Genomic DNA, 26428 nt, shown 5'->3' on the forward strand with positions numbered 1-26428 from the left:
GCTGAAAGACCCAGCCACGTTTCATCTTCAATGCCCTTGCTGATGGAAGGAGGTTTTCGCTCAAAATCTCACGATACATGGCCCCATTCATTCTTTCCTTTACACGGATCAGTCATCCTGGTCCCTTTGCAGAAAAACAGACCCAAAGCATGATGTTTCCACCCCCATGCTTCACAGTAGGTATGGTGTTCTTTGGATGCAACTCAGTATTCTTTCTCCTCCAAACACGACAAGTTGAGTTTTTACCAAAAAGTTCTATTTTGGTTTCATCTGACCATATGACATTCTCCCAATCCTCTTCTGGATCATCCAAATGCTCTCTAGCAAACTTCAGATAGGCCTGGACATGTACTGGCTTAAGTAGGGGGACACGTCTGGCACTGCAGGATTTGAGTCCCTGGCGGTGTAGTGTGTTGCTGATGGTAGCCTTAGTTACTTTGGTCCCAGCTCTCTGCAGGTCATTCACTAGGTCCCCCCGTGTGGTTCTGGGATTTTTGCTCACCGTTCTTGTGATCATTTTGACCCCACGGGGTGAGATTTTGCGTGGAGCCCCAGATCGAGGGAGATCATCAGTGGTCTTGTATGTCTTCCATTTTCTAATAATTGCTCCCACAGTTGATTTTCTTCACACCAAGCTGCTTACCTATTGCAGATTCAGTCTTCCCAGCCTGGTGCAGGTCTACAATTTTGTTTCTGGTGTCCTTTGACAGCTCTTTGGTCTTGGCCATAGTGGAGTTTGGAGTGTGACTGTTTGAGGTTGTGGACAGGTGTCTTTTATACTGATAACGAGTTCAAACAGGTGCCATTAATACAGGTAACGAGTGGACAGAGGAGCCTCTTAAAGAAGTTGTTACAGGTCTGTGAGAGCCAGAAATCTTGCTTGTTTGTAGGTGACCAAATACTTATTTTACCAAGGAATTTACCCATTAATTCATTAAAAATCCTACAATGTGATTTCCTGGATTTTTTTCCCTCCATTCTGTCTCTCATAGTTGAAGTGTACCTATGATGAAAATTACAGGCCTCTCATCTTTTTAAGTGGGAGAACTTGCACAATTGGTGGCTGACTAAATACTTTTTTGCCCCACTGTACATACATACACACACAGTGGTGCTTGAAAGTTTGTGAACCCTTTAGAATTTTCTATATTTCTGCATAAATATGACCTAAAACAATCAGATTTTCACACAAGTCCTAAAAGTACATGAAGAGAACCCAGTTAACAAATGAGACTAAATTATTATACTTGGTCATTTATTTATTGAGGAAAATTATCCAATATTACATATCTGTGAGTGGGAAAAGTATGCGAACCTCTCAGATTAGCAGTTAATTTGAAGGTGAAATTAGAGTCAGGTGTTTTCAATCAATGGGATGACAATCAGGTGTAAGGCTGAACGATCTATCGTTTTCGACCAAAAATCGCGATCTCAGACAACATGATTTTGGGATCGTCAAAGCCGCGTTTTTTCTCAGTGCTCCTAAACTGACCCATGTTTTGTTTCGTCAATAATTTCACACATGTATGCTCTGCGTATTGCCCCAGCATGGTGTAAAAACACTGTCAGCTACCAATCAAGAACCTGCATGCTGCACGTGGACAGGTCACATGTTATCCACTCCAATCAGTGTAGCTGGTCATTCATTCAATTTCAGACATGGCTGAAGCGGGAGCCGAAGCAGAGTCAGGGGATTTGATCCCAAAGAAAAACAGCACATCGGCCATTTGGGACGACCGAGCCATATAGGAGTCTGACGGTGCATTTCGTCAATGCCAACTTCGAGTTGAGAAGTCACTGCCTGCAGACCGCATACTTCCCCACTGACCACACCGTAGAGAATATTGCCATGGGGCTGAAAGAGTGTTTGTCAAGCTGGGGTCTAAAAGAAGAGGCCCAGACGTGCATAACAACAGACAACGCTACAAACATGATAAAAGCAATGGAACTTAACCAATGGACCAGACTGCAGTTTTGGACACAGACTGCATCTTGCAATTGGTAAGTACAGGAACCTGTGTTTGTGCGAGTGTGTATGTTTGTAATTAAGAGTGCGTATTATCTTCGCAGAGTCCCTCTAGCCTCTGCTATATTACTCTGCCCTCTCTGTCCCTTAAAGTCAGTTTACCAGTAACAATCATAATTCATTTGCCTGAAGTAGGTCTTGACTGTTTCGGAACACAAATACAGTTTGGGAGGGGAAAAAACGGAACGCTGACAAGTTTGCTGTCAAGCTGTCGTTAGCTGACAAACTGTTAGCGCAAGGCTACTTGAACAATACAAACGCCATAGAAAGGCTGTCTATCGCCATTAGCAGCTTTATATTCAATATTTTTGCATTAATTTCACACAAGTTTATTGCAAAATGATTCAAGAACACAGGTTTTCAATATACAAATGTGTAACTCGTGGATCATCTGCATTTTAAGACGGGTTGTGAGAAGACTAGAAAAATTAACCCTTTCATGGGTAAACTTTGAAGTCTCCCAATACTGCTTGTGTTTAACTGTGGAACGCCTAGGGGCAGAGAGATGCAGTGGCATTTTTTTTTCCTGATATGTTGTAGATGGGAAAAGTAAAAGAAGCAAAAGTTTACTTAAAGATAGCCCTCTTTTTATTTTAAGTTATTAAAACTTGTTCTTCAGGCACTCAATGTAGCTTTATGGAATTCATTGTATTAATTAATTTGCACCGAAACTCGATTTAAAGAAAAAAAAATCGTGGTTGAAATCGAAATCGCAATATCTGCCAGAAAAATCGCAATTCAATTTTTTCTTAAAATCGTTCAGCCCTAATCAGGTGTGAGTGGGCACCCTGTTTTATTTAAAGAACAGGGATCTATCAAAGTCTGATCTTCACAACATGTTTGTGGATCATGGCACAAACAAAGGAGATTTCTGAGGACCTCAGAAAAAGCGTTGTTGATGCTCATCAGGCTGGAAAAGGCTACAAAACCATCTCTAAAGAGTTTGGACTCCACCAATCCACAGTCAGACAGACTGTGTACAAATGGAGGAAATTCAAGACCATTGTTACTCTCCCCAGGAGTGGTCGACCAACAAAGATCACCAAGAGCAAGGCGTGTAATAGTTGGCAAGGTCACAAAGGACCCCAGGGTAACTTCTAAGCAACTGAAGGCCTCTCTCACATTGGCCAATTTTAATGTTTATGAGTCCACCATCAGGAGAATACTGAACAACAAATGGTGTGCATGGCAGGGTTGCAAGGAGAAAGCCACTGCTCTCCAAAAAGAACATTGCTGCTCATCTGCAGTTTGCTAAAGATCACGTGGACAAGCCAGAAGGATATTGGAAAAATGTTTTGTGGATGGATGAGAGCAAAATAGAACTTTTTGGTTTAAATGAGAGGCGTTATGTTTGGAGAAAGGAAAACACTGCATTCCAGTATAAGAACCTTATCCCATCTGTGAAACATAGTGGTGGTAGTATCATGGTTTGGGCCTGTTTTACTGCATCTGGGCCAGGACGGCTTGCCATCATTGATGGAACAATGAACTCTGAATTATACCAGCGAATTCTCAAGGAAAATGTCAGGACATCAGTCCATGGACTGAATCTCAAGAGAAGGTGGGTCATGCAGCAAGACAACGACCCCAAGCACACAAGTTGTTGGACCAAAGAATGGTTAAAGAAGAATAAAGTTAATGTTTTGGAATGGCCAAGTCAAAGTCCTGACCTTAATCCAATCGAAATAATGTGGAAGGACCTGAAGCAAGCAGTTCATGTGAGGAAACCCACCAACATCCCAGAGCTGAAGCTGTTGAGTATGGAGGAATGGGCTAAAATTCCTCCAAGCCGGTGTGCAGGACTGATCAACAGTTACCAGAAACATTTAGTTGCAGTTATTGCTGCACAAGGGCTCACACCAGATACTGAAAGCAAAGGTTCACATCCTTTTGCCACTCACAGATATGTAATATTGGATCATTTTCCTCAATATATAAATGACCAAGTATAATATTTTTGTCTCATTTGTTTAACTGGGTTCTCTTTATCTCCTTTTAGGACTTGTGTGAAAATCTGATGTTTTAAGTCATATTTATGCAGAAATATAGAAGATTCTCAAGGGTTCACAAACTTTCAAGCACCACTGTGTGTGTGCATGTATTAAAAAAAAAAAAAAAAAAAAAAAAAAAAAAACACTCCACAGCATATCCTCTGTTCCATTAGTCGTGCACTTCATTTCTTCTAATTGCATAGACTACTCTTATATGGCCAGACTGTGCATACACACAATTGACAGGAAGGGGAAGATTACTTTAGGATTTTTAGTTGTTGATTATGGAGGCCAGGACAGCCACAAAGAACTTCTCTTCAGAGCATCTACTGTAGTCAAACAAGAGACGTTAAAATTTTGTCAACTTGCATGGAATAAAGTTTTAATTTCAACCACTAAAGAGAATTATATACTGTGCAATCCTCTTTCCTTATTTTCCATCCATCCATTATCCGTAACCAGTTATCCTGTGCAGGGTCGCGGGCAAGCTGGAGCCTATCCCAGCTGACTATGGGCGAGAGGTGGGGTACACTGGACAAGTCGCCAGGTTATCACAGGGCTGACACAGAGACAAACAACCATTCACACTCACACCTATGGTCAATTTAGAGCCACCATTTAGCCTAACCTGCATGTCTTTGGACTGTTGGGGAAACCGGAGCACCTGGAGGAAACCCGCACAGACACAGAGAGAACATGCAAACTCCACACAGAAAAGGGCCCCATCAGCCACTGGACTCGAACCCAGAACCTTCTTGCTGTGAGACGACAGTGCTAACCACTACACCACCATGCTGCCCCTTTCCTTATTTTGTTACTTGTATTCTTTTTCTTTCTTAAATATCCTGGTTTTGTCTTCATTGTCTATGTGTCTCATTAGATTTGTCATGATGCAACATATTTAATACTAAAAATGAAAAAAAAAATTATGGAGTTAGAATTCTACTGAATTTAAATAAAAATTTGCTATTGAATTTTCAACTGAAACTGAACTTTGTGATTTGCAAAAAAGCTAATTAAAAACCTAAAACATGAAGCTTAAATGGTGTACAATTGAATGTTTGAAATTCAAAATGAATGCATAGAATCAATTTATAAAATCATTTAGTCTTAATTCCCATTAAATTTACTTTCAAATCCAGTCAAACCTCTCTCTCACACGCAAAAAAGGTGGGGGCAATGCTCCACATAAATGTGAGTGAAGCACAAATTTCCCAGCGAAGACTTCCTGAATGAAAAATTTACTCCCTTCCTTTAAAATGGTGCATAACTATAAAACCTGAGAATAGCTATACTTGTAATTTTTCTAAATTCGTTTTTCCTCAAGAAAGTGATTTAACAAAGCTTGTTTTCCCGTGATAAATTAAATCATTCATTTCAATTAATGTTTAATAACATACTCATTTTGTTTTATGAATAATAGGTTATTTACTCATTTTTAAACTGTAAAAGACATTATTAAAGGCATGAGTTTGCTGTGAGATTTGCAAGCCTGTCCCACTGTACACAGTGACCCACATAGCATCTCCACACTTGACTGTGACCCCGGACTTTTTTCAGTAAATTTATGGCATAGGTAATTTAGCAGGATGTCATATGTACTCAAAAGAAAATGAATTACACCCACAATCTCTCAAGAGACTAAAGATTACGATGCAACCTTCCAGGGAACGCGATTTCACTTCATTCAGTCTGTCAATAATGGATTAATCATTGACTATATAAAAATGCACGGTGCATCATCTCTAAAAAGTGAAACCACCACAGGTGTTGTGCCCCTGCCAGCTGGTTGCAATATTATACTTAGCCCCACCCATCTGTAGGAGTTTCAATGACCAAACAGCCTTTTTCCATGACACTTTTCTCATCTAAACTGTCTTTCCATCTACAGTGTCTAATTCGAACAGTTTGTTTTCCCTATGCTGATATCTGCACCCCCCCAGAAATTAGTTTTAAAACCATCATTGTACTATCAAGTAAGAAGGCTTCGACACACTTGGGAATCTACATCACTTTGCCTCTCATCTATACTGTGCAAACCCAAGAAGGAGAAAGTCTCTACTGCACAGACACTGGTTGCAAATTTGACAACATTGACAAACAATATTTTGGCTTCATTTCTATAGAATGAGAGTAAATGGGAATGGGAGTGCACTGTCCATTTTTATATGGATGATGGGATGAATTTAAAAATAAATTAATAAAATACATCAAGAATAAATATTAAATAAGTGTCACCATAAGAAAATTAGCTTTGTTATCTCAAGATAACAAAATTGTCTTGGCATCACAAGAAAATGCCATTAAAAATTATTGCAAGTCTGGCCGTTCTCAGCAACTGTACATAAAGCAAATATTTGAGTGTTTTCAATAAGACTCAAACTATTAAGAAATTATCACCAACATTTTAAATTATTACACAGCTGCTAAAGTTTATTTATGGCTACATTCTTTCTGAGCCAAATAAAGTTGAAACTAGCTAAATAACTTAAAATAAATAAATTAGGTAAATGACATACCATCATCAATATGGTATGTCCAATGAACCAATCTGTCCTAATGAATCTTAAACTTTAGAACTTCTACTTTGTTATCTTCTACATTAAAACATCCCACGTCTAGCCTCTCACTTGTGGTTGTTGCAATGACTGCATATAGTATAAAAAAGTGAACGTCCTAACAGGGAGTGAAAATTGAAGCCCAAATGTCTAAGGTGGTGCAGTGGTTAGCACTTTTGCTGCATAGCAAAAAGGTTCTGGGTTCGAACTTTACAGCCTACTGGAGTCTTTCTATATGGATTTTGCATATTGTCCCTGTACCTCTGTAGGTTTCCTCCAGGTGTCCCGGTTTCTTCCCACAGTCCAAAGACATACATTAGGTCAAGTGGCTACTCTAAACTATCCAAAGGTTATCATCGCCAGGGCGGCTTAGAGGATGAGCTCTCCAAGTCTTACAAAATACCCCCACGGCTTGCACAAGTTAGAGCCTCTAACAGCCATAGTCCAGCTCCTGGCTTTCACGTGGTGGAACTGTTTCATACCAACAGGAGAAGGGGCAAAGGCAAGTCACTGGCGCCTCAGAACCAGTTGCTCATATTTATATCACTCTTCCTTAGCTGACAAGGATCCCTGGTCTGCCAGTCTCTTGCGCCACCCCCAGTGGCTAGATACCTTGGAATCCCGGCCCTCCTGGATGGGGGTTACGCACAGGGGTAGCTTCCCTGTCATGTCAAACTACTATAGCTACAGAAACTCTCAATCACGACAAACTGACGATGGGTCCCTGGGAGGGAATGTTTCCCTATCTTCCTGTATGACTGCTACCGGTCAAGTCCAAAAGGAAGCAGACAGCGCAATGTCCCAGAGACCTCATTGCCCGAAAGGAAATCAACATCCCGAGAGACCTTTGAGTCACTTATTGGCATCTGACATCCTTGAAAACAAAGAATATCCCAGTATCCATCTCTCTAGAAAGCCTCTGAAGATAGCCACCTGGAATGTTACATCCCTCGTCAGTAACTCAAGCAAGCTAGATCAGCTTGAGTGGGTCTTCGATTAATATCACATTGATCTCAGTGAAATGCATATACCAGGATCTGGAGAAACCTTACTAGATAATGGCTACCTTCTCATTCATTCTGGCACCAGCTGAAAGAGAGAGCACGGTGTTGGCATTCTGATCTTAAAAGATCTAAGGCGTTCCTTGATCTCGTTTACACCTTTCTTGGACAGGTTTACGTCTGCTACATTCTTTAGCCGGCAGGTGAATTTGACAATCATTGTTGCATACGCTCCCACTGAGGTTTCTGATGAGAGTGAAAAAGACATTTTATAAAGACCTTGAAAAGGTACACAGGAGCATCTCTCAGAATGACATGTGTATTCTTCTTGGAGATTTCAAAGCTCACATTGGCAATGACACCGATGCCTGGCCAAATGTCAAACACGCTTAACATTCCGAAGCAAATGACAACAGCACTCGTCTTCTTGACTTCTGTGCTATACAAGATTACATAGTTGGAGGCACCTTATTTGAACACAAGGACATACACAAAGCATCCTGGGTCTCCCCTAAAGGTGACACGACTACTCAGATCGATCATATCTATCAAGTGCTGAAGGTGGTCCCTTCTGGATGTGCGTAGTTATCATGGAGTGGACATAAACGCAACCCACTTCCTTGTCAAACGTATCTTGTGCTTGAAGCTCTCTGCTCAAAGGAGGAAAAGAGCCCCCCCAATCCAGAATTACTTAAATATAGTGAAAAGGTCAGCAAGTTTCAGGATTCCCTCTGTCGTCAAGCCGTGCAGACTTCCTTAACCACGTCCCTAGATGACAACTGCCAACAAATCAAAGATGCCCATCATACAGCATCTAAAGAATCTCTAGGCAGGAAGCCAGAAAAATCTCGCGATAAACATTTCTCCGTGGAAACTATTGCTCTCATCAACAAACGCAACTTTCTGAAGAAAGCAAAGCCAACCAAGAGAAACCGCGCACTCTATTCTCAGGCTAACAAACAGGTTAAGATCATGAGGAAGGATGACGAGAAGTGGGCGTCTTGTATTGCGGACAGGCTCCAGCATGCAGCCAATTTCAGCAATCAGCGTGAGGTGTGGCACAACATCAAAGTCCTTTCTGGTAATGTTTGACATAACCAGTTTGCCTTATTTATTATTTTTATATAAAGAATCCTGTGCCATAGGCACTCTACAATGTTGTTTTGTAATGTAAAAAAAGAGCACTGAGTGTATATTTCAAATGCATGTGGTCTATATAAGCTCAATAAAACATTAAAAAAAAAAAAAAGTCATATCCGGAAAGAAGCAGACATCTCTGTCTGCAGTCCATGACAAGAATGGCGAGTTCATCACCGCCCAAAAGAAGTAGTTAGAAAGGTGGAAGGAGCACTTTGAAGAGCTTCTGAATTCCTCCTCTGGAGCTGCTTCAGACATCCCCCTTATAGATCCTGTTGAGGACGACAACTTTATCGACCTTCCAATGTATCCCCCAACAGCCAAAGAACTATGTACTGCACTCTTGAGACTTAAAAACCACAAGGCCGGCAGTATCGACCAAATTAACAACGAAGAGGTTCGTTTTGGCGGTGAAGCCCCTGTGGAGAAACTACTGTGTATTTGAGAAGGTGTGGAATCTAGAGCAAGTACCCACTGACTGGCTGAAAGGAGTTCTTACTAAGCTGGGGAAGAAAGGGGACCCATCTTTCTGTGAGAACAGAAGTATCACGTTACACTGCATTTCTTCCAAGCTTTTTCAGATCATCATACTCTCCAGACCCTCTGACTGCATTGAATCCTTACTTCGTGAAAACTAGTGTGGCTTCAGGAAGAACTGCTCTTGCATTGATCAACTTTTTCTCTGAGAGTCATCATCGAGCAAGCTCTGGAATTCAACCTACCACTCTTAATCAACTTTATAGATTTCAAAGCAGCGTTTCGGTGAACTATGTAGTTCATAGTATCCTAGTATATCTGGGCTGTCCTCGACCACTATGGTATTCCAGCGAAATACATTAACATCTTCGATGTACAGTGCTCAGCGTAAATGAGTACACCCCCTTTGAAAAGTAACATTTTAAACAATCTCTCAATGAACACAATTTCCAAAATGTTGAAAAGACAAAGTTTAATCGGCATCTGTTTAACTTGTAATGTGAAAGTAAGGTTAATAATATCAACTTAGATTACACATTTTTCAGTTTTACTCAAATTAGGGTGGTGCAAAAATGAGTATACCCAACAACAAAAACTATTACATCTAGTATTTTGTATGGCCTCCATGATTTCTAATGACAGCACCAAGTCTTCTACGCATGGCAACAAGTTGGCAACATTTTGCAACATCAATCTTTTTCCATTCTTCAACAATGACCTTTTAGTGATTGGATGCTGGATGGAGAGTGATGCTCAATTGTCTCTTCAGAATTCCTCAAAGAAAATTTCTTTCCACCACAAAGGTGAAGGCTACAAGATGATCAGCAAAGCTTTACTTATCAGTCAGAATACTGTAGCAAAAGTGGTACAAAAATTTAAGAAAGATGGAACTGTAACCGTCTCACAGAGACGTCCAGGTCGTCCACGGAAGTTAACACCTTGACAGGAGCGTCTTCTGATGAGAAGAGCTGAAGAAAATCGGCATGCAAGTTCACTGCAGTTATCTAAAAAAGTAGAAAGCCAAATTGGGGTGACTATTTCCTGTGACAGAATATGGCGTACACTGCAGAGGAATGGCATGCATGGATGCCGTCCACGAAAGAAGCCTCTCCTAAAGCCCAGGCACAAAAAAGCCCGCTTAGAGTTTGCCAGGGCCCATGCTGACAAAGATGAAGACTACTGGGACTCTATACTCTGGAGTGATGAGACCAAGATAAATGTTTTTGGAACTGATGGCTTCAAAACTGTATAGCGTCGCAAAGGTGAGGAATACAAAGAAAAATGCATGGTGCCTACAGTGAAACATGGTGGTGGCAGTGTCCTTATGTGGGGCTGCATGAGTGCTGCTGGTGTTGGGGAGCTGTATTTCATTGATGGCATCATGAATTCACAGATGTATTGCTCTATACTGAAAGAGAAGATACTACCATCACTCTGTGCCCTTGGTCATCATGCACTTTTCCAACATGACAATGATCCTAAACACATCTAAGGCCACTGTTGGATTTCTGAAGAACAGGGTGAAAGTGATTCAGTGGCCAAGCATGTCTCCTGATCTGAACCCAATCGAACACCTATGGGGAATTCTGAAGAGACAAGTTGAGCATCACTCTCCATCCAGCATCCAGTCACTAAAAGAGGTCATTGTTGAAGAATGGAAAAAGATTGATGTTGCAAAATGTCGCCAACTTGTTCATTCCATGCCTAGAAGACTTGGTGCGGTAATTAAAAATCATGGAGGCCATACAAAGTACTAGATGTAGTAGTTTTTGTTGTGGGGTGTACTCATTTTTGCACCACCCTAATTTGAGTAAAACTGAAAAATGTGTCATCTAAGTTTATATTATTAACCTTACTTTCACGTTACAAGTTAAACAGATGTTATATTAAACTTTGTCTTATCAACGTTTTGGAAATTGTGTTCATTGAGGTATTGTTTAAAATGTTACTTTCAAAGGGGGTGTACTCATTTACGCTGAGCACTGTATTCTACAGCAACACAGTCAGTGCAGTGCATGTTGGAGATAAGCTGACAGATTGGTTTGAGGTAAAGGCTGGCACAGGGCAAGGTGACATTCAAGCCCCCCTCATCTTTAATACTGTCCTAAACTGGATACTAGAACAGACAACCGAAGCAAAATCTGCCTCTGGAGGTTTTCTGCTGCAGAATCGTAGGAGTTCTTGGTACCCAGCAATCAATGTTAGTGACCTAGACTATGCTGATGACATAGCTGCCCTGGACAGTTCCCCTGCTGGACTTTAGAAGACAACCACTCTTATTGCGAATTGCGGTAAGGCAGCCGGTTTACAGATTGGTACTAACAAAATCAAGACCATGCTCATTGGAAAGTCCCATACACAGCAACCATACAACCTCTCTGAGTTACTTGATATCAAAGTAGGAGATGAAGCTCTGGAGCAAGTAAATTATTTCAAATACCTTGGCTCAACAATATCCAGTGATAGGTCCCTCGACAAAGAAATAAATGTTCGGGTCGGTTTAGCTTTGAGTGCCTTCAATTCCCTCAACAACATCTGGAGGAACAGTAGGATTTCCCTCACCACTAAGACCAAAATCTATGAGTACGGAGTTATTACACCACAACTCTATAGATGCGCCACCTGGGCTTTAAAGCAACAGCAGCTATACCGTTTAGATGCTTTCCATCATACCGGTCTCCATAGGATTCTGAAGGTTGAGTTTTATGATCACATATTGAACCAATAGATCAGGGAAAGAGCTGGTTGCTGTAGCCTAGACGTACATCATGATAAACTACACCCTCCTTCTCTACTTCGGACTTTAGTGAGGATGTCTGAGGGCAGACTTCCCAAATTTCTCTTGAATTGGATGCCTGCACATGGCTTCCGAGGGGTCGGACATCCAAGACTGGGCCGAATCAAGACCTTCAAGAAAGACCTAGAGTCATTCATAGGCTGCAACTTCTCTATGGGGGAACTCCACGCGCTAGACCGCTCGAACTGGCGCCACCTCCTGCGAGTTGCCAAATGTCGTTTGGTTGAGCGTGAGCAAGCAGACCCGTCTATGGACAAATGAAGACCTGATCAAGGTACAAGGTAAGGTGATAGTGAGTGTAAATGGTTGTTTATCTCCGTGTTCGCCCAGCAATAGATTGGTGACCTGCCCAGATTGTACCCTGCCTCTCGCACAAAGTCAGCTGACATTGGCTCTGGCTTCCCCGTGACACTGACGGGATGGATGGATGTCTCTGAAGCCCCCCAGTGGCTATCTGCAGTACAATATTTAACCCTGCCTATTCCATGACTGGAGACTGAGCTCAGCTGATCTTGAGATCTCCCCCAATATTTTTCCTTATGATAAATGCAATAAATAGGAGTTATAAATAAATAGGAGTGTTCTAACAGACGAGGGTCTGTTAGAACAGTTTACAACAGATCAGGACATGGCTTTGCTACAGAACTGCAATGAGGTGGGTGTTGGAAAGTGTGTGCATGCCCATGAGGCTTAACTGTCATGTTTAAAACTGTCACTCATTTCATCAACAACGCCCTTTTGTGAGTTCTTTGCTTCCCCCCCCCCAGTATGTTGCTCATTTTGATGTCTCATATCCTATATACAGTCATTGGTGTGGTGTTGGACTGCTTTTGCCTACAAGTTAACAGGACGTTATTTTGAACTGGAATCTAAAAATGTGAATTCATAAAAACAGACTGAACGATTTTTAGAAATAGAATTAGAAGCATAATTTCATTTTCAATTTTAGGTTCAATTCTTCACACAATGTGAAATTCAGTTTCAGATTTTCAACTGCTCTCCAATTTCAAAATTCAGATGGAAGGCCATCAGTGTGGGAAATGAGGATGGACCAGCAGACATTTACTGATAATTTTTGCATTTGTACGTCTACATTTCTAAAGCATCGGCCTGGATGACCAGTAAACAGAATTCAAATGTGTCCGTCTGTATTTCAAAAGCATCAAACTGGATGAACCATGAAAAATTTTAAAGATATCGGTCAAATCTACTTCTAATTTTCATTCAAATGTTACACTGGGTACTAACATTAGGTCATGTCATAACACAGCCTGTGAAACAGGGGCCCCCATGGGGTCCCCATAACCAATAGTCCTAGCCCCACCAAACTTTACAGGCATATCCCTCTCCCTGAGACCTTTCGAACGAGTCCAGGCTTGGCCCGATCCAATGTCAGCAGCGAGCATGGATCGTGGAAAGCTTTAGCACCAGCCTTGGCTCCAGCCACTCGCACGCGTGGGGATTTAAAAATTCATAACTCAGCCACCGAAGGTCCTAGCCCCATCAAAATTTACAGGCACCTCCCTCTAGAGCCCTGCACTCCCGCGGGACCCGCCGCAAAGCAATGCGGCACGGGACAAATTTTGAAAGCTCATTGCGGGCGCAGGCGGGACCGGAAGTGCACATATGCAGGCGCGGGCGGGAGTGCACATATGCAGGCGCAGGTGGGAGCGGTGATGAGCTGCAGTCCCGCTAACTAAAAACGTGTTTTAAACAGGTTACACAGTGACAGTAGGCTTGACTCAATGCTATCCCAGAAATCCTTCCTGTAATATGCAAATTTGGCTGTCCAATCAGAGGCGGCCAAATTTGCATATTACAGGAAGGATTTCTGGGATAGCACTGAGTCAAGCCTACCGTCACTGTGTAACCTGTCTCTCTGATTAGAGTTGTAGACTAACTCAAGCAGTAAATCACTTCACTCATGGTACAAAGCAAGCCCATTCACTTTTTTATGCTGATCAGAGAATTACAATGGTTTCTCATGTGACAAAAATGTGCAATTCGCGATTAAATATTTTAATCGCTTGACAGCACTAATTATTATTATTAGAGACACTACATGCTGAATTCAGAAACAAGGTAAATAGTAAATGTGAACGTGAGCTGTAGATATTTATGCTCAAATCCACTCAAAGTAGGGGGCGGGGCACCATCACGCTGTGTCAAGACAAGAACTTTCCTGAGAAATAACGCGAACGTCTGCATCATGCGGGATTTGCAGGCAGGAGCGGGACAAAATATGGCAGGCGCGGGCGGGAGCGGGACTGAAAATCATAATTCTTTGTGGGCGTCAGCGGGACTGCACAATGCGGGGCGCGGGCGGGACTGAAAAATCCGACCTGCGCAGACCTCTACCTCCCTCTCCCCGAGCCCTTTCAAACTAGCCAGGCACGGCCTAGTACGACCCTGCCTCGGCCCGTGATTCGGCCCCGAATCCCCAGCCACATTGTTCCGGGCCTTTGGCCCATCATTCGGACAGGCTGAAATTTGAACAGACATAACATTTCAGACTTGTCTATCCTGTGATAGTCTGCTTATGCCCAGGTTAGATGGCAGGCTGCAACTAGTTTTCAACTACTTGCGTCTACCTGCGATAACAAAATCGCAGGTAGACGCAAGACTGGTCTTGCATTGACGCAGATAATGGCAGAGTGTTGCAGAGAGTCTTTAGTAGAGGCAGGTTGACGCAAGTGGCAGGGATGTGATTTGGGGCTGGTGAAATGATCTGAAAATTTTAGCCGGGGGTCTGGGGGCCGCAGGCCCCCAGCTGGTCCAGGGCAGCACCCTGGTGGGGGGACAAGGGGGGCGAAGCCCCCCGAAGCTCCTGGGTTCTGTAGCCTGGGAAATCCCATGCTGCTTTGCACAATCGTTCCGATCTGAAAAGACAGCATGGAAACTATGGTCTAAAGGCTCGCCTGAGTTAGGGAGCCAATCAGAGAGTGGGGAGGGGTGGAAAGACGGTGAAGCGTACTACTCGACAAACGGAAGCTTGTAGTTTATTTGGGACTGTTTACGGATCACATTTAACATGGCGGCGAGCGATACGAACCAAACTTTCGATCAAGCTTTATACACTGTTCTGAATAGTTTAGAGCGAAAGTTTGTTTTAAAACGGCAGTAATCGTTCAGTGCCATTGTTTTCCTATTTTTGTTTTGCCTTCTCTTTCCTTCTCTTCTTCGTCGCTCTAACTACGTCACCGGGTACAACTGCCATGATTGGCCATGGGCCATGATTGGCCATACGCCAAATGATAGACATTCGCAATGTCCAATAAACGGCCGTTGACAATCGTAAAGCACACCTCCCCTACAAGAAATTCAATAGGCGGATTCCAGACCATATTTCACTTGTGATATGGTCTGGTGTTAACCAGACTAGGGTTCTGGGGTTTTCTGACTTAAAAATTGCACTAAAATGGCAAGCAAACACACAAGAAAAAACTTGTCATGATTAACAAATTCAAGCCAATTTAATGGTCAACATGCAACCCTGAGCCCCTATAGTAAATTCAATGATTCTTAACTGACAAAAAGCCAAAACATGAAACCTAAAAATGTCATTCTAAATTAAATCTGCATTAGAATAAATAGAAAATTGCATAAGGAAAAACAAAATTTATACTTTCAATTACTGTAGAAGTTGAACATACCTAAATGTGCCTTTTCAAACAAACATGATGCAACATAAGAATTCATCCACAAGTCTTCAGGAACTCTCAAAGAAAAAAGATGCTAGCATCCATGTCCAGTTCCAGCATATCAGTCACTTTTTTTCTGCAGTTTCTACTCTAGCAATGTCAACTTCATATACATAACTCTATAGTGTTCACTCACCAAAGGATAATCATGACTCCACAGTGTTCATTCACTTAAGGATATTCAGAACCCCAGTGTTCACTCACTTAAGGATATTCAAAACTACTGTGTTCACTTACTTAGGTTTCGTTTCTATCCCGGGCTCCAGCCCGACTTTGCACGCTCATAGCTCGGGCAGGGGAGGTCCCAGCCGCCCCAAACTTGACAGCCAGAGATCTCTGCCCTCCCCCCCAAAGAACGAAATCGCTGAACAAATGTCTGTCTTATGGCCAACGTCTGTAGCAACCTCTTTCACCAACCATTCCCAGTGGAACTTGTTTTTCACTATTCTGTCAATTTCTTTAACTCGATTTGCATCTTTACGCTCGATCATGGAGGCTGCCATCTTTCAACTCTTTGTTTGAAGCGAGCTTACGTACAGCTATCTAACAAGCGCGTTTATTGGTTGTTACAGAGCGATGGGCCAATCACGTACCTCGTTTCATCTCAATGACAGAATTACTGAAAGTCGGAACGAATAGGATACGAATGCGGATTTTTGAGCGAAAAATCGGAAAAAAATTCTCAAATTTTGAGGTGAAAAAAGCGGAATTCCGCGAATTCGCGGAAAAATCACATCCCTGAAGTGGATCATGATCTGTTCGCATTTCAGCTACAATTCGCTTCCAATCGGTGCAAATAGCAGGTTGAAGCATGTAGAGGCAAGCAGTAGTGCAATGCTTGAGCAACCAATCGCAGGTCGAAGCAGGTAGTGGCAGCTAGACGCAGGGGAAGACAAGTCTTTAGACTTGTAGAGGTAGGCTGCACCTGCAAATAGTTTACAACAACCTGTGAGCAGTCTTATGGCCTTATATTTTTTAAAGGTTTTCTGTGCACTGCGTCAACCTGCGTCTGCTTCCGACTGGTCGCGTCCTGTCATAACAGCTTAAACTCTGCATCTTGCAATATGTCTGACTACAATAAAGGATTTGACACAAAACGCCTGCATCCACCTGCGATCAGTTGCCACCCAACTGATCACAGGTCGCATTATGCATCTTTCTGCTGTCTGACCTGGGCATTAAAATTCCTTATTTCCCACACTGGGCTATAATACAAATTCAAAACAATAACATGAAAAAAATTTCAGAAAAAAACAAACAAACAGATTTTTGTATTTAAAGTCAAATTTCTTATGAACAACGATTCTAACTCCAAACATTATTCGACATTGACGTGACAACAACAGTATGCAGAGTTCAGCTGTTAAATATGGCATAGTCATGGTATTTTTTACTAACCACCTATGGCATCGTTAGGCCCCATCACTTGGGGCTATAGCCCCAGGTATTTTGAACCTAGCACCTGGTATTTTCACCCTCAAAAAAGTAAAAGATTAATAGAAAACAACTGACAAACAGATCAGAACTTGACCTGCAACATCCAGAGACAGAGTGGGGGACATAATTGGGCACTGCACAGTGCATTCAAAATTTTGGTTACTGCCAACAGAACAACATTATTCAGAACTGGTTGGAAGATGGCTTCCCAAAAAAAAAAAAAAATCAAATCCACCATTATTGGATTTTTCAAGATGAAAACAGATGGTAAGTCATTGACTATGGTTGTATATATCAACAATGTAACCTATCAAATAATGACGCACAAAAACTGCTCTATGTAGCCTGGTAATGTTGAATTTACAGCATAGGGCCTGAGTGATGAGTGTGCCAGGTGAGCTCAAAAGTTTGAGTAGTTTAATGAATATCTACAGTGGTGGTCTATTTGCCCCAACTAAGTTTATTTAACAGGTCAACAACAATGTGTTCATGGAGACACCAACAGTTGCCCTGACATTATTTAATTGTATGTTTTAATGCTACATGTAGCCTATGCAGAACCAGCCAGCCTACCATACCCAGCCTTTGGCAGATTAGTCACATATAGGGATAAAATATTTTTTTTTAATTTTGTCACGCAATGTCAACATAAACGTGTTCTGTCCAGACACCACAAAGGAGCTGCTTGCTGCAGTCAACTGAGCCTGGATGCATTGGAGAAAATGGTGTGCATGTGTGAGAGAGAGAGAGAGAGAGAGAGAGAGTGAGTGAGTGAGTGAGTGTGTGTGTGTGTGTGTGTGTGAGAAACTTGGAAAGCATATTTATATGATGATCACAGTCTTGAGAGATGGGATGTCATCTGGGATTTTGAATGTTGTACTATAATATAGCTTAGAATTTGTCTTTGTGGTCCTAAATGAGAGATGAGTGAAAATTATATTTTTGTATTAAACTGATAAATTTTACTAGAGCAGCAGCTACAATTATTGACAGTCCATAATTATCAGCACCTTTTCAGATTTACCAATAAAAAAAAAAAAAAATTTTACAAAGCTGAGTTTCAGTTACAACAGCTATTATTGGTTAATCAATCAACCGGAAGACACCCCCCCACCCTTTGATCTCATCGTCTGATGACACAGCTCGTTACCGGAGATGGAATTTTTTTTAGCACACTCAGCAATTTGAGAAAAACCCAAACGTCATCATCACAGGTAAGCATGGTGGAAAGATCATGGACATGTTTTTAACTTATCAAATTCACCAATATTTCATGATATCCTTGTTGAAACCTACTTTGTTTCTTACCCTTTCATTTGACAGTCACTATTTTGTATCTAAACACATGTTTGAGAAGTCACGTGAGGTGTCGATAATAGTGATCACTTTCACTGATGTCCACCATTATCGACACCCTGTGGAATTAAGTGACATTTACAACTGTTATATATCAATCTTTGTGCAACATTGTTGAAGTAGATGAAGTACTTTTTAAAAAAAAAAAAAAGTGTTGGGATCTATAATTTTTTTTTTCTGATTCATAACAGAATGGAGGGTGGCACAGTGGTGTAGTGGTTAGCACTGTCGCCTCACAGCAAGAAGGTCCTGCAGCCGGCGAGGGCCTTTTTTTTTTTTTTTTTTTAAAGATATTTTTTTTGGGCTTTTTGCACCTTTATTGGATAGGACAGTGTAGAGACAGGAAATGAGCGGGAGAGAGAGATGGGAAGGGATCGGGAAATGACCTCGGGCCGGAATCGAACCCGGGTCGCCCGCATTCATGGTATGGCGCCTTAACCACCTGAGCCACGACGCCCCCATAGGGGGCCTTTTTGTGTAGAGTTTGCATGCTCTCCCTGTGTCTGTGTGGGTTTCCTCTGGCCCCCCCCACAGTCCAAAGACATGCAGGTTAGGTTAATTGGTGGCTCTAAATTGACCGTAGGTGTGAATAGTTGTTTGTCTCTGTGTCAGCCCTGCGATAATCTGGCGACTTGTTCAGGGTGTACCCCGCCTCTTGCCCATGGTTAGCTGGGATAGGCTCCAGCTTGCCTGCAACCCTGTAGAACAGGATAAGCGGCTACAGATAATGGATGGATGGAACAGAATGGAATGCTTATAGAGTATTTGGAATCCTATTGCAATAAATAAAATTAGACCAGAATTAAATTCCTAGCACATAAAAAAAATTATATGCTTGAAATATTCAGATTTTTCTATTCCATTCAGATTTTTTTTTTTTGCAGCTTGTTGTATCTACCACAGTAGACATTTTATATTTTTAGATGTAAAAATATAAAGTTTTGGTTTGAGAAATGACATGCAACCTTTGACCTGGATTTTCATGTGGTTACAAAGCCAATTGCCTGTTGACATTCACTGGTAAACTACAAAACTAGAAATTAATACAAACAACAAATGATTAACAAAATGTGATCTATGAAAATACTTGGAAAGTGGGACAAAGCTTTTCTGACACAGGTTAAACGTTATCAGTTCATTTGTTTACAAACATTAGAATTACTTCCTTATTTACATAAGCATCAACATCGATACATTTATGTAAAAGATATGTTGTATTAAATAAGTCTATGTAAAACAAATTTTTAATAAAAACTGTTTTGTTAACTTAATACCACATACCAACAATTTTTTTTAAATAAAATCAATCATCTGGATGTCAATAATTGTGGAATGGTGCCGATACATGTGGACAAAGGCGTCGATAATGGTGGAACGGTGTCACGTGATCTGATACGCCAGGTAATCAGGAATCAACCCTTTTCTTTTTTTTCAATGGAAGTTTGAGTAATTTTTCATGCACAATTTACGGATTGAAAGTTTTTTTCCCTCCTTTTGCAATGGCCAAAAGATCGATAATTGCAGCCACCGCTCTAGTGATATTTAATAGTCAATTGACACATGCCTCAGTTTCCTAAGACATTACAGGTGATGATAATAATAATAATAATAATAATAATAAACAGAACCTGAAGTGAACTACATGCATTTAAAAAGAGCAGAGCAAAAATCAGTAATAAAGACGAATGTGTGTGGGTGGTAATATTTATTGTAAAGGTAGATATAACCTCGCCAACCTATCTATGCCAGTCTCCCTTAAAAATACAAACCCCAGAAAAACTTGACTTGGCACCTGGTCTTTTCAAAAGCTAGAAACATCACTTAACAGCTGTTTCTAAAGAAAATAAACTAAAGAAATGGTTAAAAATCTTGGTGTTTTCATTGACAGCGAGCTAAACTTTGACAGTCACATGAAAGCAAATCACTAAAACGGCATTTTATCACCTAAAAAACATTTCCAAACTAAGAGGACTTATGTCAAAAAATGATCTGGAAAAACTAATACATGCCTTCATCTCTAGTAGGGTTGATTACTGCAATGGCCTTTTCACAGGCCTGCCAAAAAAGACCATCAAACGACTTCAGCTGGTTCAAAATGCAGCGGCGAGGGTTCTCACACGAACAAAAAGAACAGAGCACATTACTCCAATTCTAAGGTCCCTTCACCGGCTTCCAGTAAGCTACAGAATTGACTTTAAAGCATTGCTGCTGGTGTACAAATCTCTAAATGGTACAGGGCCCAATTACCTCTCTGTGTTGCAGCGGCCTAACCCAATCAGATCTACCAGATCAAAACAGAATTTACTATTAAAACCAGTTGTTAAAACAAAGTATGGTGAAGCAGCTTTTAGCTACTATGCAGTACAGCTATGGAACCAACTGCCAGAGGACATTAAAAATGCTCCTGCTGTTGGCAGTTTTAAATCTAGGTTAAAGACCAAGCTGTTTTCAGATGCTTTCTGTTAAATAATTTAATATTGTCTTCTTTTTTTATAATTTTTATTTTCTCTGCATGTTTTAAATTTACTTTAATTTTAACTTTATTCTATTTTATTCTTTATTCTATTCTGCTTGGTTTTTTCTTCTATTTCTACATTTTATTTCTACTATTGTTTAAATTCCTATTATTTTCTTTTAATTCTTTTAATTAATTTAGAATAAAAATAAAATTATTTTATGTAATTTTATTTCTCTATTGTTTACTGTTTTTGTTTTTACTTCTGTAAAGCACATTGAACTGTCATTGTGTATGAAATGTGCTATATAAATAAACTTGCCTTGCCTTCAGGATAACCGCTAGCACGTGCGCGCGTAACGGAAATAATATTTGGATTTATTTTTAAAATTTATTTACCTCAAATTCGTCATGTTGACTTTGTACATTGCACCATCTGGCGATGGGCTCAGGCACTACTTCCCACTCTTTATCATACTGCTCCAACAGGCGGACAAACGTGGACTTTCCCGCCGCTGAAGACAAAAATGTAAGAAGAAATGCAAACAACCAAGTTACCATGTAATTAAGGGATTTAACTTTCATAACCCACTGAGGCCTCTGAAATAAAATTAAACATAAAACATCCTTCCTTGACAGAGGTAAAAAGAAAATACTACTATTATACGTCATTTCTTAATTCCTTGTTATTCCCGCGATAATCACGCGAGATTCTACATCCCTCTCTCTCAAACACACACACGATCTGTTTATCACAACTTGCTAAATATGTGCAGTATTCAAAAGTTTCACTCATACAGTTAATTTATTTCTCATCATTAAAAAAACGAGTCCACTACAGGAAAAAAAATTCACAAAAATAAGCCGTCACTGAACATCAGCGTTAGCTATCCAAATATGACAACATATTTTGTCATATTTGGATAGCTAACGCTGATGCTCAGTGACAGCTTATTTTTGTGAATTTTTTTTCCTGTTGTGGACTCGTTTTTTTAATGATGAGAAATAAATTAACTGTATGAGTTATATAGCTATGGAGAAACATTAAGAGACCATTTAGTTTTTGGTGAATACCATTAAAACGGTCCCCCCCCATAGCTGTATGTGTTTTACACACACACACACACAAAATAAATGGCAAACCAAAGACTGCTTCCGCTGAAGTTAATGTTCACTACTCACCGATGTTTCCCTCAACAGAAACCCGTTTTAATCTCTTCTCCAGACTGTCGTTTAGAGGACTGGAACAAGCTCTTTTGGGAGTACGAGACATTTTTAATCACTGACTAACTACTTTGTTAAGCGTCTGCAAAGTCAAAAATTACCGGAAACATATGAGCGCGGTTGAATTTTGGCGCTTTGTTAAAAGAACTGAACCTACAGTGTACGTAAAACAATAAATACAGCCAATGGCGGATGAGCATGGCTACCACAGACACGACTCTCATTGGTTGGCAAATTCAGCCGGTGGGTAGTGAGTGCTCGGATTGGTCACACATCGGAAGCGGTGCGTTTCGATCTGATGTCAATACAATAAAAGCAATTCAGTTGAAGATGCTTAATACACAGCATTTATTACTGTAAAACAAACAGTCACTAATATTTTTTTTGGTAAAATCCTTTCCCGCAGCCACATTTATACATATTAGATCTCGTTAAAATGCCAATATTATTATACAGTCTAGGGAAATATAGCCATCTCATTGTCAGTAATAAATATTTAAAAAGTTTTCAATAACACTCATCAGTTGGCACATATGCAGTAATATCTGTGGTGTCTGTACAAGTTTAAATTACAGTGAAAACGTTACGGTAAATAAATAATCAAGTGAGAAAGCATTGTGAAGTCCCATTAAAACTCCAAAGCAAAAATAGTCATAAATGGTGAAACAGGCGGTTAAGAATTCCTAATTCATATTTCTGAAGCTAAAAACAATGCCTGAGATAACATTTATACAGCTTACTAACTATGCTAATTAGCTGTGCAAAGAAAATAATTTAGCAATATACAAGTGGTACTAATCCAATGAAGACAGCAATCTACACACAGCTACTGCTGGAGTGTAACAAGATCTGAGGTAAAATGAATTTTTTTTTTTTGAGGGGGGGGGACCTAGGTCCAGATAAACAGTAGCATTATGGAACAGGCAAAAAGAAGAGAAAAATTCAGCATGGTAACTGCATAGGAAAATAGTCTATAAGTATCATTTTTTTACAGTTAGCATCACTTGCATTGAAAACTGGGACATGCTTACAAACACCCTCAAACAAGCAAACGATCACATCTTCACAGACGTGCTATTACACCTCACTGCTGGTGGATTTGTCACGACAAACTGAGAAACAAATTTCATGTTATAAGAAGAGTAAAGAAAAAAAAAAACACTGCAATCCACCATGAAGTAACCTTTAAACATCTCCTGTTTAAAAAAAAAAAGGTCTAGTTACGGAGCAGGAAAACATGGTTTACTGCTGAAACTAAAAACAACAAACTTAATGAAAAACTGAAAAATTGTGTGACTACCTAAACACACTACCTAACTCCTATTTCAGCCATTAGCATTGTGCTAGCCCATTTTATATCATTACAGAATGACATCCCCTGTTGCCCAGTTAATGTTAGCTTAGCATGTGCTCTAGCATGTGCTCTAGCATATAAACCAGAGTAGGGCATTTGGACAGTGAATGAAAGCAACTGAGAAAGGCAGAAAAAGGCAAGATGAAGATCAGTAACTTGACAGATGAATAATTATTTTCATGTCTATCTGTCCTTGGTTGTCAGTTTGTCAATCAGCTCTTGAAGTGGTGCAAGTTCCTTGCGGTCAATTAGGTTGAACTCCTGCATAAAAAAAAAAAAGGACACCAATAAAATACAAATATTAGAGAAAAATACAATACAAATGTCACACCAGTACGGTTATAAATGTTTGACTAGCAGTCAACATGTCCTAAACCACTCCCTGTACACTATTAAGGCTGCCAGAAATACCTGATAACTGACTACTCGATTATAAAAGTAAATCTCTGATGAAAATTTCATGGAATCAAAATTTTCAGCAAATAACACTAGTCTGAGAAACTAACAGAGCGAATATAGTTAAACCACTGAGCTCTATGTCAAGTCAAGTTTATTTGTATAGCGCTTTTAACAATAAACATTGTCGCAAAGCAGCTTTACAGAATTTGAACGACTTAAAACATGAGCTAATTTTATCCCTTATCTATCCCCAATGAGCAAGCCTGTGGCGACGGTGGCAAGGAAAAACTCCCTCAGACGACATGAGGAAGAAACCTCGAGAGGAACCAGACTCAAAAGGGAACCCATCCTCATTTGGGCAACAACAGACAGCCTGACTATAATATTAACAGTTTTAACATGAGGACAGTTTCGTTGATGTTATAACTCTTCATTGATGGAAACTTGAGTGCAAAACTGTTCATGATAACTGCAGTCCTAAAGTTAGCAAGACAACTGTAGTCCTCAGCCATGAAAGCATTACTGTAAGAGTCCAGAGCATCCTCCAGGTATAACCCTCAACTGTCCTCATGGGGCCGTCCTTCACAGGAGCAGTGCGATAAAACCCCGACCAGACACAGGGCACCAGGATGGACCAAGCAGGTCCGAGGGGCAGAAGAGGCCAGCACCTCAATCCCAGGACCAACATGTAACTCAGAGGGACAGACTGGGGGGGAGAAAGAAAACACATGTTAGGTATGCCCTAAAAATGACAAGTATTAAATCTGTGTGGTAGGCTCGCAGAGACGAGAGTCTTTACATCAGGCATAACACAACAATGGTATGTTAATATGTGGCAGATCACAGAATCCAGGGACACATGTCTGCCCGGGGGCATTTTGAGTTATTGACAGATTCAGAAAGTACAGTTTCTAAGCTTTCCAATGATGCCTTCCATGTGGAGATCTGGCAATATTTGAAGAATGTGTGGCCTTTTGAAAGTGTATACTTCTTAAAACAGAAAAGGGAGAAAATCACCCTCAAAGTTTTCCATCTCAGCTACTCTGGGTGTAGGGCGGGCACATAATGGTGCTCATTTGCATGATATTAAGGAAAGCCCTACCCCCTACTAGCTAGCACGATACTACTTTCATGTAAACAAAGATCACCACATCAATTTTCCTTTTGCGATTATCTCCTTTTGCGATTATCTATGCTTCTTTTGCGATTATCTCGGATTCGTTTCGGCTAACATGTGTCCCTGGATTCGGTGGGGGTCACATATGGTAAAAAATATATCATGACCTGCTCTGGCTGGATGCTTGATTGGGTGATGGGAGCACACTCCTCAGCAATGATGAGATGCAGATGGGACCCTTAGGGCTGGCCAAGACAATTCAGTTACTTTTCACCAGGTCTGGGACATGCGACAGAAAGTATGCCCAAAACAATTATGAAGTACAAAAATAAGTCCTAAAGTATACTTTAACGTTTTGTGGTTGAAAAATTACTCACACCGTAAGAAAGATAGCACAATGATGACAACTAACAACACTAGTTTCATGTAAAGCCTCGGTCACAACCGGCCATACAGTACGTGCTCCTACGGCTGGTCTACATGCAAAAAACGCAAGAAACACACGGAGAGCGCGCATGAAACGCACGAGAGCGTGCGTGTGATGTGCTGATTTTCGAGCCGCAGAGGTTCTTTGTCATGTCAAACAAACTCTACGGGCGCTTACTTTTTTTCAGGTTGCAAGACAAACTTACGGTCAACGCACGTCTTTCTCCATGAACAAAAAAAAAAAAAAAACGCAGCGATTTGGGAAACGCCAAAAATCACACGGCCAAAAAAATCGTATGCCCGGTTGTGACCTAGGCTTAACCAAACCACAACACACTCCGTTACATGCAAAAATAACCACACAGCCTTAGATTAATAAACTTACCCCATCAGAAAGAGAAACGGCACCTTGCACACACCAATGCCTCCGATGGAATGTAATCCTAGAACGTATCATCCGATCATTCAAGTATTCCATTCAATCTGGAAAACGAGGTTGCGGGGTTTTTTTTTGCTAGAAATGGTTATCTCCGATGTAAATACCGTGTGTCTGTTTGCTTCGCGGTGTTTCAGCTCCTCTGTGCTCTGTTTAGTAACTCATTCCATAGTGAAATTACATGCCTGTATGCAGCTAAGTAGCCATGCGCTCAGCCCGTATCAAAGCTGATTCGCGAAAAAAAAAAAAAAAAAAAAAAAGACTTAAATCATCATGTGAATGGCCCATATGGTAATTTACCCACACCCCCCAGCAGGCTACAGTCCTGACAAAAACGAGACAAGTTGCAACAAAAAATGTATGCTTTTCCAACAAAACAATCTATTATCTGAAATACTGATTGCATTCTTCAAGATCTCAACTTGCACATGATGGAAAAAAACAAAAATCACAAATTTCGAAAAAAAAAATGCTTCTTTTGCGATTATCTCGGATTCGTTTTGGCCGACATGTGTCCCTGGATTTGGTGAGGGGTC

The 26428-nt window shown here is 40.7% G+C and overlaps 2 protein-coding genes across 10 annotated transcripts in view; both read right to left on the bottom strand.

Moving 5' to 3' along the window:
- The window catches only part of dck (deoxycytidine kinase), a 107834-nt gene extending 85495 nt beyond the window's left edge, over positions 1 to 22339 (bottom strand). The window contains exons 1-2 of the mRNA XM_060935760.1: positions 22119 to 22339; positions 21336 to 21451 (exon numbers count right to left, since the gene is read on the bottom strand). Of these exons, the coding sequence (XP_060791743.1) occupies positions 21336 to 21451; positions 22119 to 22209 (207 nt within the window). The 5' untranslated portion in view covers positions 22210 to 22339. The remainder of the gene's footprint in view (positions 1 to 21335; positions 21452 to 22118) is intronic.
- Positions 22340 to 22484: 145 nt separating this feature from the next.
- The window catches only part of mob1bb (MOB kinase activator 1Bb), a 93133-nt gene continuing 89189 nt past the window's right edge, over positions 22485 to 26428 (bottom strand). For 5 of the 9 annotated variants that reach the window (XM_060935764.1, XM_060935765.1, XM_060935762.1 and 2 more), the window contains exons 6-7: positions 24437 to 24619; positions 22485 to 23775 (exon numbers count right to left, since the gene is read on the bottom strand). In XM_060935764.1, the coding sequence (XP_060791747.1) occupies positions 23698 to 23775; positions 24437 to 24619 (261 nt within the window). In that variant the 3' untranslated portion in view covers positions 22485 to 23697. The other 4 variants (XR_009655723.1, XM_060935763.1, XM_060935768.1 and 1 more) reach the window with 4 other exon arrangements.

Source organism: Neoarius graeffei, chromosome 12 (assembly GCF_027579695.1).
Source record: "Neoarius graeffei isolate fNeoGra1 chromosome 12, fNeoGra1.pri, whole genome shotgun sequence".
NCBI lineage: Eukaryota > Metazoa > Chordata > Actinopteri > Siluriformes > Ariidae > Neoarius > Neoarius graeffei.